Source organism: Elephantulus edwardii, unplaced genomic scaffold, assembly GCF_000299155.1.
Source record: "Elephantulus edwardii isolate Elephantulus edwardi_28Jun2011 unplaced genomic scaffold, EleEdw1.0 scaffold00007, whole genome shotgun sequence".
Lineage (NCBI taxonomy): Eukaryota > Metazoa > Chordata > Mammalia > Macroscelidea > Macroscelididae > Elephantulus > Elephantulus edwardii.
Window position 1 is genome coordinate 35,499,769 of NW_006399757.1, and position 12,342 is coordinate 35,512,110.

The window sequence follows — 12,342 nt, forward strand, 5'->3', positions numbered from 1 at the left end:
TCTTCCAGTCAGTTGGCCAAGTGGTTGTTCTCCAGATTTCTTGGCACAACTTGGTGAGCACGTCCAGGGCAGCATCTGCTAGCTGAAATATGTCAATTGGTATACCATCTATTCCTGGAGCCCTATTTTTTGCCGTTTTCTTCAAAGCAGCCAATGAATATAGGTGTGCAAATCTCCATATGCACTTCTATGTTCAGCTCTTTGAAGAAACACCAAACTACCAATCAGAATGGTTGTTCCATTTTGCAATCCCACCTGTAGTAAATGAGAATCTCAATGTCTACACATCCTCTCCAACATTTATTATCCTGTCCGTTAATCTTTACTATTGCTACTGAGGTGAGATGTGATTTTCTCATTGTGATTTTGATTTGCATCTTTCTCGTTGCCAAAGATTTTGAGCATTTCTTCATGTGTCTGCTGGCTGTCCAAATATCTTCTTTTGTGAAAAGTCTTTCCATTCTTTGCCCTTTTTGTGATTGAATTATGAATATTTTCCTTTCAGGGGCCCTGTTGTTGTTATTGTTATGTGCCGTTGAATTGCCTGTGACTCATAGAGATACTCTGTACAGCAGCTCTGAAGCCTGTCCTAAGCCAATCTTAATGATTCTGACACACCTAACCTCATTTCCCCAGTTATTGTATCAAACAATCTCATGTAAGGTCTTCCTCTCCTGCACTGTTCATCCACCCTTCTGAGCATCATGTCCTTCTCTAAGGACTGGTCCCTCCTGGCCACATGCCCCAAATATGTGAGACAGAGCTTCAAATTGCTAATCTCCAAGGAGAAACTAGGCTTCACCCTCTCCAAGACAGACCTATTTGCTTTCTTGGTGGTCCATGTTGTGTTCAAACTCTTCTTCAGCACGACAACTGGAAGGCATCAATTCTCCTTTTGTCATCCTTATTCATTGTCCAGCTTTCTGATGCATAGCACTTTATTTCATTTCCTTGGATCCATAAACAATATAAATGGTAACTGCAACCAAGAAATCAAGACATGCTCAGCAGTGAGAAAATCTGTTGTCAAAGCACAAAGTATGTCAGTTTAAAAACTAAAGTGCACCTTATTCAAGCCATGATCTTTTCAATTACTTCCTATGAATCTGAAAGTTGGACAATGAATAAAGATAAAAGAATAGATAGCTTTGAGTTGTGATCGAGAGAAAGGTACTGAATACCCCATGAACTGTCAAAAAAACAAGTCTGCCTTGCAGGAAGTGCAATCAGGTGCTCTTTAAAGGCAAGGATTGTGAAACTTTGTCTCGCATACTTTAGGCATGTTGTCAGGAGTCCTTGGAAAAAGACATCATCGCACTGGGGAAGGTGGAGCGTCAGACAAAGAGACAAGCCCTTCCATCAAGATGGATTGACACCGAGTCTGATACAATCGGCAGGAGCATTTCAGAGATCCTGAAGATGGTGCAAGACAGGTCAAGGTCAGGTCTGTGGTTCACAGGGTTGCTATGAGGGGCAGCTGACTGGAAGATACCTAACAACGACAACAAGACAACAACGTGTTAGGAGAGAAATCCCTCTTTTTACAAAGGAATGATTCACACTCCCAAACACTGAATTTCCTGAAAAACAGGTTAGGAATACAAGGGGAAAATGCTTGTCAATGTGCCAAAGGTCAAAATGTACTATTTTATGAAACCATGCTTTCAAACTCCCATTTCCTTCAGGCAGAGAGAGAACACAGTATAGAATGTTCATAAACTGCTGCTGTATCACTATCCTATGCGCTCAAAGTGTGCTTTCTTGGGGCTGTTGGCCACAAGAAAAAATTTATTATAACTCACTCTTTGTAAACCCATTTATGCGCATCTCAGTCATATGCAATCCAGTATTAGTATGAACTATCTAGTCACTCCTGAGATAATAACTGTACAAAGAATAATTCATCAGAGCCATCCTTCTTGACTTTAATGTTAGGTAAAAATGAAATAAACTTACATGGCTTTCCTAATTTCTTTTAAATAGTCAGGTAAACTTATTACTAAGCGGAGAGCAACACCTCTCTTTCTAGAAGTGGCTTACAAGAAATCAATTTTTAAAATAAAAAGTTAAAAAAAACAAAAGCCGTTGTGCAAACAGGGAAAGACGTAGCGGAGAAAATGGAAAAACAAGTCCCCATGGAGAAAGGCATTGTGGAAGCTGGGGGAGGCAAACGAGCATTTTCCACACTAAGACTTCCAAGGAAATAGACATGCTTCCCAGGACAGGATAAAACTTGCACGGGCTCGTTTTCAGCATAGGGCACAAAAAAGTAACTCAGCTCGGGAAGTTCAAGTGTTAAGAAAGTACAGCTGCTCGGCTTCACATAACCCCACCACAAAGATGGCGGTGGGACGAAGCCCCTTCCCTCGCCGCCAATGGCTCTGTCTTAACATTTCCCAGAAACCCCTCCGCGCGGCCCCGCTCCCCGAAACCTGAGGGACTCTCTGTCTCCACTGCGCACGCGCGGAGCTACGTCACGCGCGCTCCTGGGTTCCACAGAGCTGGCAGGAGGGGCCCCGCCAGCTTCCGCCGCCGCGTTGCTTCGGGGCTCGGGCGACTAGTTCGCGTTGTCTTGGTCTCCGCGGCCAGGGGCACGAGGCTTGGCCAGTTTCACGCGGCGACGTGACGATGAGGCTGCGCGGGGCCCGGTGACAGCAGGGAGCCGAGCGGCCCGGGCCCTGAGCTCGTCTCCTTCTGGGGGCCTCGCCCTCCTGCTCGCGGGGCCGGGGCTCCTGCTGCCGTTGCTGGCTCTGCTGCTGGCGGCGGCGGCGGCCAGGATCATGTCGGGCCGTCGCTGCGCCGGCGGGGGCGCGGCCTGCGCGGGCGCGGTGGTGGATGCGGTGGAGCCGGCCGCCCGCGAGCTCTTCGAGGCGTGCCGCAACGGGGACGTGGAGCGGGTCAAGAGGCTGGTGACGCCCGAGAAGGTGAACAGTCGCGACACGGCGGGCCGGAAGTCCACCCCGCTCCACTTCGCTGCAGGTAACCAGCGCCAGTGCCACCACTCGGTGCTCCAGGCCCCACCTGCGCGTCCCCCCCCCCCCCCCCCCGCTCCTGGCCCGTAGGCCCAGAAACCAAGCACAGTGCCCCTCTGACCCTCTAGGGCTCCAGGCTCGGAGATCTCGCCCTTGAGTGGGGATCGAGGAGGTTGGTGACTCGGGTGCACGGCCGCATGCACTGAAAGTTTGGGATATTTTGCCTTTGTTTTCTTGCACATTAGCAACAATACCTGAACCAACTTCCGGTCTTTCTATTCTAAATAAGGATAGCCTTGTGAGAAACAAATAGCTCATGAATCTCTTTTCTTGCATATTTTGCTATCAGTTGCAAGTTCTCTTATCAATCTTTGGGCTAAGATTTTAATCATGTTAGTTGCTATAAAATAGACTCCCGCTCTTGATGTCCAATGAGTGCAGAGTAGAAAGCCCATAAGATAGATCTAGGCTGTGATCCTTCTGAAACTGATCACCAGACCTGTCTTCCAGCGCCACCGGATAGGATCAGACCGCCAACCTTTGTAGTTAACAGTTAAGCACTTAATAATTTGTGTTTCTTAGGGCCTACGATTTTAAAAGGCTTTTATAAAATGCAAGGAAGTAATTTGATAGGATTAGCTTAATTGGCCTTTGATACATCAGCGCTAATTGATTTATCGGGTATTTCTTGCAAGGTCCTGGAGGGATAGTGGATTTTCTGATTTAAACAGAGTGGGGTAAAGTCTGTGCCGCACATGTAAATTGGGGGCCTAGAAGAGGAAGAATTATGTGGGCACTTTAGTTGGGAGCTGAAATTTAGGTAGATACTAATTTTGCCCCATTCTGAGATTTTAGTAGTTTGAAGTATTTTCAGTATTTAATCAAGTTCCCTTTAAAATAATATGTATTCCATTTAATTGAATTTAAAAGAACTTAAGGCAGGGCACTCAAGTTTATTTACATAAAGCAGTTGTGTTTTTTCACTTGGATTGTTGTTATCCATAACCTCAAGTGAGCCATGCATAATTAAAAACGGGAATAAGTTGTTAAACTTTTGGGGGTTTTTTGGTGTATTGCAATATTTAATAATTTTTTGTTTGTTTTTAAAGAGAGGGACTAAATGTTAAAGCATTACTGATCTTTTGGAGCAGAGATGATGAGCAGAAAAAAAGGTCTCCATTTTCCTAGACAATGCTTTTGTATTCTACCAGTTGGAAGGAATCGTAGTCCAGATAGATGGTTAAGCACTGAACCACTTGCCCTGGAACTACAAAACCCAGAGGTACCTTAGAAGGTCAGCTCCAGCAGATTACAGCCATGAAAATCCCTGTGGAAAGCGATGTGGCGCTTTCTCAAAAAGTTGCAAATAGAGATACCATTTGGCCCAGCAGTTCCACTACTGGGAGTATATATACCCTGAAGAGATCATAACCACCACCCAAGCACATATAGGCACACCCGTGTTTATCGCGGCTTTGTTCACAGTAGCAAGGAGTTGGAAACAACCTAAGTGCCCATCAACGAATGAATGGCCAGAGAAGCTGTGGTATATTCACACAATGGAATATTACGCTGCATTGAAAAACAAGGAACTCATGCAATATTATTCAAAATGGATGACCCTCGAGGACATTATGCTGAGTGAAATATCTCAGTCACAAAGGACAAACACTACATAGTGCCACTGCTGTAGAATGGGTTAGGGTAAGAAAGAAAAACTGGATCAATTATGTATACTGCATTGAAACCGATGAGGGAGAGAACGGTTTAAAAGCAGCCTATTTTAGGGCATTATGATTATCATAAGAGTCCGGAATGAAGGTTGCAGAGTGAAGTATACTCAGGGTGGGTGAGCACGGGATGACACACACACTTGTATACCAATGAAGGAATTTTTCTTTTACTTTTCAAAGAGAAGAGCAAACTGGGGGTAGGGTGGGGTGGGCGGGGAGAAAAGTGTAACAATGAATGAATGGAAATCCAAAATCTCTGTAAATGTTCATTGAAATTAATAAAAAAAACCCAAACCAAATGGAGCTTGCTCATTGCTGCACACGTGGGTTGCTATGCGTCTGAGTCAACTGGAAGACTACTAATAACAAGCAACTGCAGATTGGTTTGCTTCAGTATGCTCTCATTTTTAAATAGGAATATTACCAGATTGTCTACTTCTTGATCAGTTGCACCTTTATTGGTTCTTAAAATGAAACCTCCTTGAGAGAGGTTGGGGGTGGGGAACCTTTGGTGAACTCAAAATAGCTGGTGGGCAATGAAGAGAGACTAAAACCAAATCTCACCTCTTAAGCCATTTTAGCCGAAACTGGTGGTCCTTATTGGTTTTGCCCAGCTGATTTAGACTGCTCTTGTTTGAACACGTAGTCAACACTTAAACAACTGATTGGGCAAACTGTCGCAGCAGCTGATATATAATCCAAAGGATAGTGTTACTTAGATTCTGTCCACTTGACCTGTGGATAAAAATAACCAAGAAAGATCTTAGTTGCTACCTTTCAAGAATTTGGTGTGTTAATGAGTTCATATCTGAGAATAGTTGTATTTAGAGGTTTAAGGTTAATGAAGTTAATTTTATTGACCTTGTTCCCCATAGCACCCCAGTTCTGCTCAACATTTTAAGGCATTTTTACATATCTTTTATATTCTTCATATTAAAATGGGAAACTATTTTAAGAACCAGTCCACTCCTAGTTTAGCCAAATTTATAGACAGAAGAGTAAAAATTTAAGGTGTGGTACTCAGTTCAGTAGCACATTTAAGTGGAACAATACATTGAAAATTAGCATGGCCTCTGTGCAAGGATGACATACAAATTTGTGAACCATTCCTTATTTTTTTTAAAATAAGAAAAATTTAACAAGTAAAACAAGAGTAATAAAAATTATTGAGGGACCTGTATTCAACTGTAAAGTTTAAATACTAAGTATTTGTTGTTCGTTGCCATCAAGTTGGAACCAACTAACAGCTGATCCTCCCCCCACTAGATTTTCAGAAACAATAAATTGCATGGGAGAAGATTGCCTTCCTTTCTTCCAAGGAGCAACTGATGGCTTTGAATTGCTTAACTTTAGGTTGACAGCACAATGCTTTACCCACTATACCACCCAAGCTTCCCATGTGTCTTAAACCTGGGTTTTTAAGAGATTTCTTTTTAAAAAAACATAACTGTTTTTTTGTACCCCAGTGTTAATAGCAGCAGTTATTCACCATCTCAAGAACATGGAAACAGCCCAAATGTCCAACCGCTTCTAAATGGATTGAGAAATTGTGGTACATTCACACAGTGGAGTACTACGCAGCAGCACTCAGGAGCAACGATTTTGAAAAATACTGCGTAACTTGGGAGAGGCTGGAAAGCATCATGCTAAGTGAACTAACGTCTCATAAGGCCAAATACTGCATAAGACCATTATTGTAAAAATAGAAGGATTACTAGTAAAACATGTACAAGAACTCAAGGGGGCAGAGGGGTGAAACCACAGCGCTGTACAGTTTAGTGAGTGGAGGTGGTGGTGGGGAAGCAAATGGAAAGGATCCAGGCAAAAAGACAGGGTAATGATGGGCCAATGGTGATTCATTTTATAAAACATAATGCACGAGGATGATTGTATAAAACAATGTGAATGAAGAATAGTGTGAAACAATGTATATAAACTTTGTAAGTAAACCAGTAAACAAAGTAAAATTTTTTTAAAAACCTTTTAAAATTCATTTTAAATTATTAACAAGATAACCTTATAATTTTTTAGTTAATTTTTAAATTTTTTAATCCCTAAATAAGAAGTGTTTTATTATCTTTTTTATGTGGTGGATTATTAATGTACCTGTAACTGCCTAACCAAGTAGTTTATTTGTATACTACAGAGTATGCTTTAAAACAATTCCTTATTTTTTTAATTTTTAGTCAATTAAAATTTGGAAGTTTTATTAAAGGAGGCATATTTTTGCTTTGTTTCTTATTTCCAGAGAACATTAGTAATGAGAGATCTGTGTTAACCACGGAAAATGAGTCATCTTAGAATGGAAAAAATTTGGTTGTTTCATCCAAAAATTTTATTTTCATTAAAAAACTATCAGTTACCAGACCCGAATAATTTCTTCTATTTATGAAAAAGATAAACAAATCTTTTTCTACTGTTAGATACTTTTTTCTTTTTAAACTGGATTATACACTCCTAGATTACTTTTATAAATAGCAACAATAAAGGTTAAATATGTTTTAAGATGATGTTTCTAAGGAGAACAATTACTCTGGAAATTGTTTCCTCTTCAGTCTCCCACCAGCACTGCCCTCCCCCATCTGCTGCACACACAGAGGATATGAGTGATTTCCCTCCTGTGATACCTCACAAACTTGCAGAGACAAGTTCAAAGTGGGGAGGCTGCACCTTGAATTTTTCATCTGAAATTCTTGACAGTATAATCCCCTAGAAAACAGCCAGTTACAGTGATGAGAACTGCTTCTCTCAACGTAATTCTGAAAAATGACAAAACTGACAGAAACTTTGGGAGAAAATCATCTGAGTATCTATTAAAGTAAAAGAACAAAATGCATAGCATTCCATAAGGTCTTGAAACTCTATAGGAAGGAAAAAGGGGTTCTATAGTTCAGTAGTCTTAAATATTACACAGGATATCCAGTTGAGAAAGATAGCCTTTTTTTTATTAGATCTCAGGAATGTAATAAAGCATAAAAATAATATAAGTAATTTTTCTTTTTTTTTTAAGTTTCCATTCTGTTGCTTCCACCTCGTATCAGCCCTGAAGGACAGGGAGAGTAGAACTCCTCCATTGGGTTTCCAAGGCTGGAATCCGGAAGGAAGCCGACTGCCAGATTTTTTCCCATAAGGTGGCTAGTGGATTCAAACCAATGACTTTTCAGTTAGCAGCCTAGCACTTAACCATTGTGCTACCAAGGCTGCCTTCTAGTTGTACAGACTGAAAAGAGAAATGGTGTATATAATATTGAAAAATTGTTTGCATTGTGCAGTAGGTAAATAAGGAACACTTCAAAGTTGTATCTGTATGCTACTGCGGATACAACTCAGTGGTGCATGCAGCTTTTCATTTGTTCATACATGGGCTCACCATGAGTCAGAACCAAGTCAGCAGCACCTGCAACAACAATACCATCATTCCTTCAGCTCATGGGAAGTAACCCTGTGTGAATTGGACCTATTAGATTGAACTTGAATCTTCTATTGTGTAAATGATATATAACGGGAGATTTTAGTCAAAGAAGATTGGAATTTAAACATCTGGAATTTATAATACAACAAATACAAAAATTGGGGTTACTTATTAAGATAAAAATCTTGGCCACTACTGTCATTATATGGACGGAAGGCAGTCATATGGAACAGTGAGTAGAAATGATTTATATTACTTTAGCAGTCAAAACTAGAACAAGTAAATGAGAGGTCAGAAGGTAATAGATTGCTTTTAATAATTTATTTGGCCAGGGAACTGGTGGTAGATGTATCCAAGCAGTGGCTGGTTTGTCACTCAGAGATGTTGTAGAAAGGATTTCTATATAGGGTGGAAGATGACACCAACAGGTCAAAATCTGATTGGTCCAAAAATTTGTGAGGGTTTTGATAACTCTAAACCATCAAAAATGCAGAACTTTGTGATTATAATTTTTATCTTTTTTCCCAAATAATGCTTTTGAAGACTTCCATATAGTCTATTCATCTAGTCCATTATGTATTAAGTAGTTATGGCAAAATGTGAAACCATGACACACACTTTTCCTGATTTTAAACCAGGCAGTATATCCTTTTGTTCTTTTTGAATGCCTTTGCCTTGGTCATGTACAGGTTCCAAACAAACACACTTATGTCTTCTGAAAGTCCTAGCCATAATTTTTTGTGATCCACATAGTTGAATACATTTGTATAATTAATAAAACTCAGATAAACATCTGTCTAGTGGTGTTTGCTTTCAGCCAGGATCTTTCTGGTGTCGGCAGTGATTATCTTTTTTTCATGCTCTCCCTAACTCTCTTGACTTCCTGGTCATTCTCTATTGATGTATTTCCTCAGCCATTTTAAAGTTATCTTCAGTAAAATTTTACTTGCATGCAGTGTTGTTATTCAGTAATTTCTGATTATGCTGGATCACCTTTCTTTGGAATAGTCACAAATAACACTTTCTTCCAGTCGCTTGCCCAAGTAGATGTCTTCCAAATATCTTAGCATGGACAGGTAACCACCTCCAGCACTGCCATCTGTTTCTCTTTTTCTTTCTTTTTTTTTTTTTAATTAATTTTAATGAAAGTTTACAGAGACTTAGGATTTCCATTCATTCATTATTGCACTTTTCTCCCTGCCCACCCCCTCCCCCCAATTCGCTCTTTACTTTAAAAGTAAAAAAAATTCATTGTTATACCATCCCTATGCAGCCTTCAGTCTGGACTCCTATTGTGACAATAATACTTATTCATATATCCCTTTTAAACAGTTCTCTCCCTCATCTGTTTCAATGCAGTATGCATTATTTATCCCCTCTTTCTCAGTCTTCCCTCAACCCCCATGTTAGTCACGTTTTACAACAGTGGCACAATGCAATATTTGTCCTTTTGTGACTTAGCTCTTTCACTCAGCATAATGTCCTCTAGGGTCACCCATTTTGTATAATATTTCATGAGTTCCTTGTTTTTCAATGCAGCATAATATTCCATTGTGTGAATATACCAGAGCTGCTCTATCCATTTGTTTGTTGATGGGCACTTAGGTTGTTTCCAACTCTTTGCTATTGTGAACAAAGCCACGTAAGCCTGAGTGTGCATATATCTCCTTGGGTGGCGATTATGGTTTCTGTAGGTTATATTTCCAGGAGTGGAATTGCTGGGTCAAATGGTATTTCTATTTGCAACTTTTTGAGAAAGGGCCTACCACCTTCCATTAGTGGTTGCACCATTTTACACCCCCACCAACAGTGAATAAGGGTTCCAGTTTCTCTGCAACCTTGCCAGCATTTGTTTGCTGTGCTGTTAAATTTTGCCATTCTTACTGGGGTGAGATGATCGCTCATAGTTGTTTTGAGTTGCATCTCTCTTAGAGCTAGGGATTTTGAACATTTCTTCATGTGTTTGTTGGCCATCTGAATGTCATCTTTGTGAAGTGTGTGTTCATATCCTGTGCCCTTTTTTCAATTGGGTTATTTAACTTTATCTTGTTGTGGTACCTCGAGTATTATAAATTCTAGATAAAAGTCCCTCATCTGACATGTCATTACCAAATATTTTTTCCCAGTCTGTGATTTCCCTTCTTACCCTGTTGTTTTTGGATGTGCACAGGTATTTGATTCTTAGAAGGTCCCACTCATCTATTTTATCCTCTCCTGGTTGTAGAACATTTCTTTGGGTATTCTATTCATTCCTGGGTCCTTGTTACTCATCCGTGCCTTTTAGTGAAGTTTCAGTAACTTCTTTTCCTATCATTGGTTTGTCAATCATATGCTACCTCCTGAAATGGTTGAAAGTCAAGGTGTTCTTTATAGTATAGTAACTTTGTGCACTCATTTTATCTTCTTTTGGTATTTTCCTTATTTTTCCATATTTTGTCTATAGAATCGTTCAGTATTACAGCTCAAGGCTTGCTTGATCTATTTCTGGTGGGGTTTTGTTTTAAATTTTTTCCCCCTTTAGTTCTTTCAACTTTAGAAAGACCAAGCTTGTTCTTCCTTTTTGGTTTTCAACTCCAGATCTGATACTTTCTTTCCAGCTACCCCTTGAAATCTTATGTTCAGCTCTTTTACTTCATCATTTGTTTCTTTTGTTTGAGAATGGTAAAGGGATCAGTGAAAGAAAGACATTTTCATTTTAACAAGATGGATTGACACAGTGACTATAACAATGAGTTTGAGCATATCAGATTGGAAGATAGTGCAGAATAGGGGAATAGGGCAGGGTTCAAATCGGTTGTCATAGGGTTGATATGAGTCACAGTAGATTCAAGGACATCTAGCAACAGCAACAAGGTCCAAGAGCAAGTTTTACAGTCCCTTTTTATATCCATGTTGTCTGTCTTTCCCTGCCTTTTCTAAAAGGTCCTTTTGTTTTCTTTACATAGGATGGCCTTATTGTCATCACAACTGGTGTTTGATCATTAGGATTTAATGTATCAAATATCCTTTAACATGATCTCTAAGTTTAGGTAGGATAGACCCACGGTCATATTTTGGCTCTTGTGGACGTGGTACTTTTCAACTTGAACTGGCATTATGTTCAGTTTATGAAATATTCCACAGGGCCCCTAGCTTTGTTCTGATTGATGTCATCTTTTTTCCACCTGGTTAGTTTTACATCTGTGTTTTTTCATCTTGGAAGGTCCACCTATGTGCACACCATTTATATTTTTTTAATTACAGAAAATAAGTTGTTGACTGTACAAAATTCTGTCATGCATTCTCCAACCTTATTTCCTTCACCAAAGCCATATTTTCCAACGTCTCATTATTCTTTGTTTCTCACTTTTGCAACTTGTTCACTATTAATGTAGTAATAATTATTAATGTCCTTATTAATGTATCTTCACTCCATATTTGATTAATTTCAGACTGCATGCCTCCTTAATAGATTTAAATTGTGTGATTTCATCAAGTTTTTATACACACAGCAGTGATTGAAATGAGTGCTATTCCAGAATTTTTAAATATACCACAATGTGTCCTGATAAGCCATGGCTGTCAACTTTAAGTTTCTTGTCTCTTGGTAAAGAAACCCCTAGGGTATGGAGTTTGGCATTGAGTGTCCAGATAGGCCTATTAACTTCTATTTGGCCAGTGAGAACAAGATCAGAATATACTTCATAAAGTTATTTTTCTTCAGGAAAGTGGTACTAAACAAAAGAGCTTTGGATTATTCTTTCTTGAGATCTTAAGAATAGGGACTTTATCAGAAATTAGCCCTGAGAGTTTGTGAAGTATCTTAAGTCTAAAAAAGACTTCACCAAATTCCCAACAGTGGGAGATTTTAATTTTCAGTAGCCTCCTACTAACCCCTTCTGAATCGTTCTTTTAGTTCCAAGAATTGGCTTGAAACATAAAAAAAATCTTAGACATTTGTCAGTTGACTGGAATAGCATCATGACTTCCACCCACATAAGATAGTCTTTCCGGTGATCTCTGCTGTGAGTTTCAAAACTGATATTTCAGTTTCAGACATCTTAAATTATTAATAATTGTTGATAACAAATCAATGAAATATGTCAGATATGTTGTGAATTGTTAGAAACTGTTGATAGAGCCATTTGATCCGTTCTATCTATATTTCTTTTCCCACTAAATTTTTTTTTATTATTAATTTAGTTTGTTTATTTTTTATTTCAATGAACATCTACAGAGATTTTGG

At 39.4% G+C, this 12,342-nt stretch overlaps 1 protein-coding gene across 1 annotated transcript in view; it reads left to right on the forward strand.

The window, feature by feature from the left end:
• Positions 1–2,409: 2,409 nt before the first annotated feature.
• TNKS2 (tankyrase, TRF1-interacting ankyrin-related ADP-ribose polymerase 2) overlaps positions 2,410–12,342 on the forward strand; it is a 65,227-nt gene continuing 55,294 nt past the window's right edge. Inside the window, exon 1 of the mRNA XM_006880332.1 lies at positions 2,410–2,979. Within this exon, the coding sequence (XP_006880394.1) occupies positions 2,781–2,979 (199 nt within the window). The 5' untranslated portion in view covers positions 2,410–2,780. The remainder of the gene's footprint in view (positions 2,980–12,342) is intronic.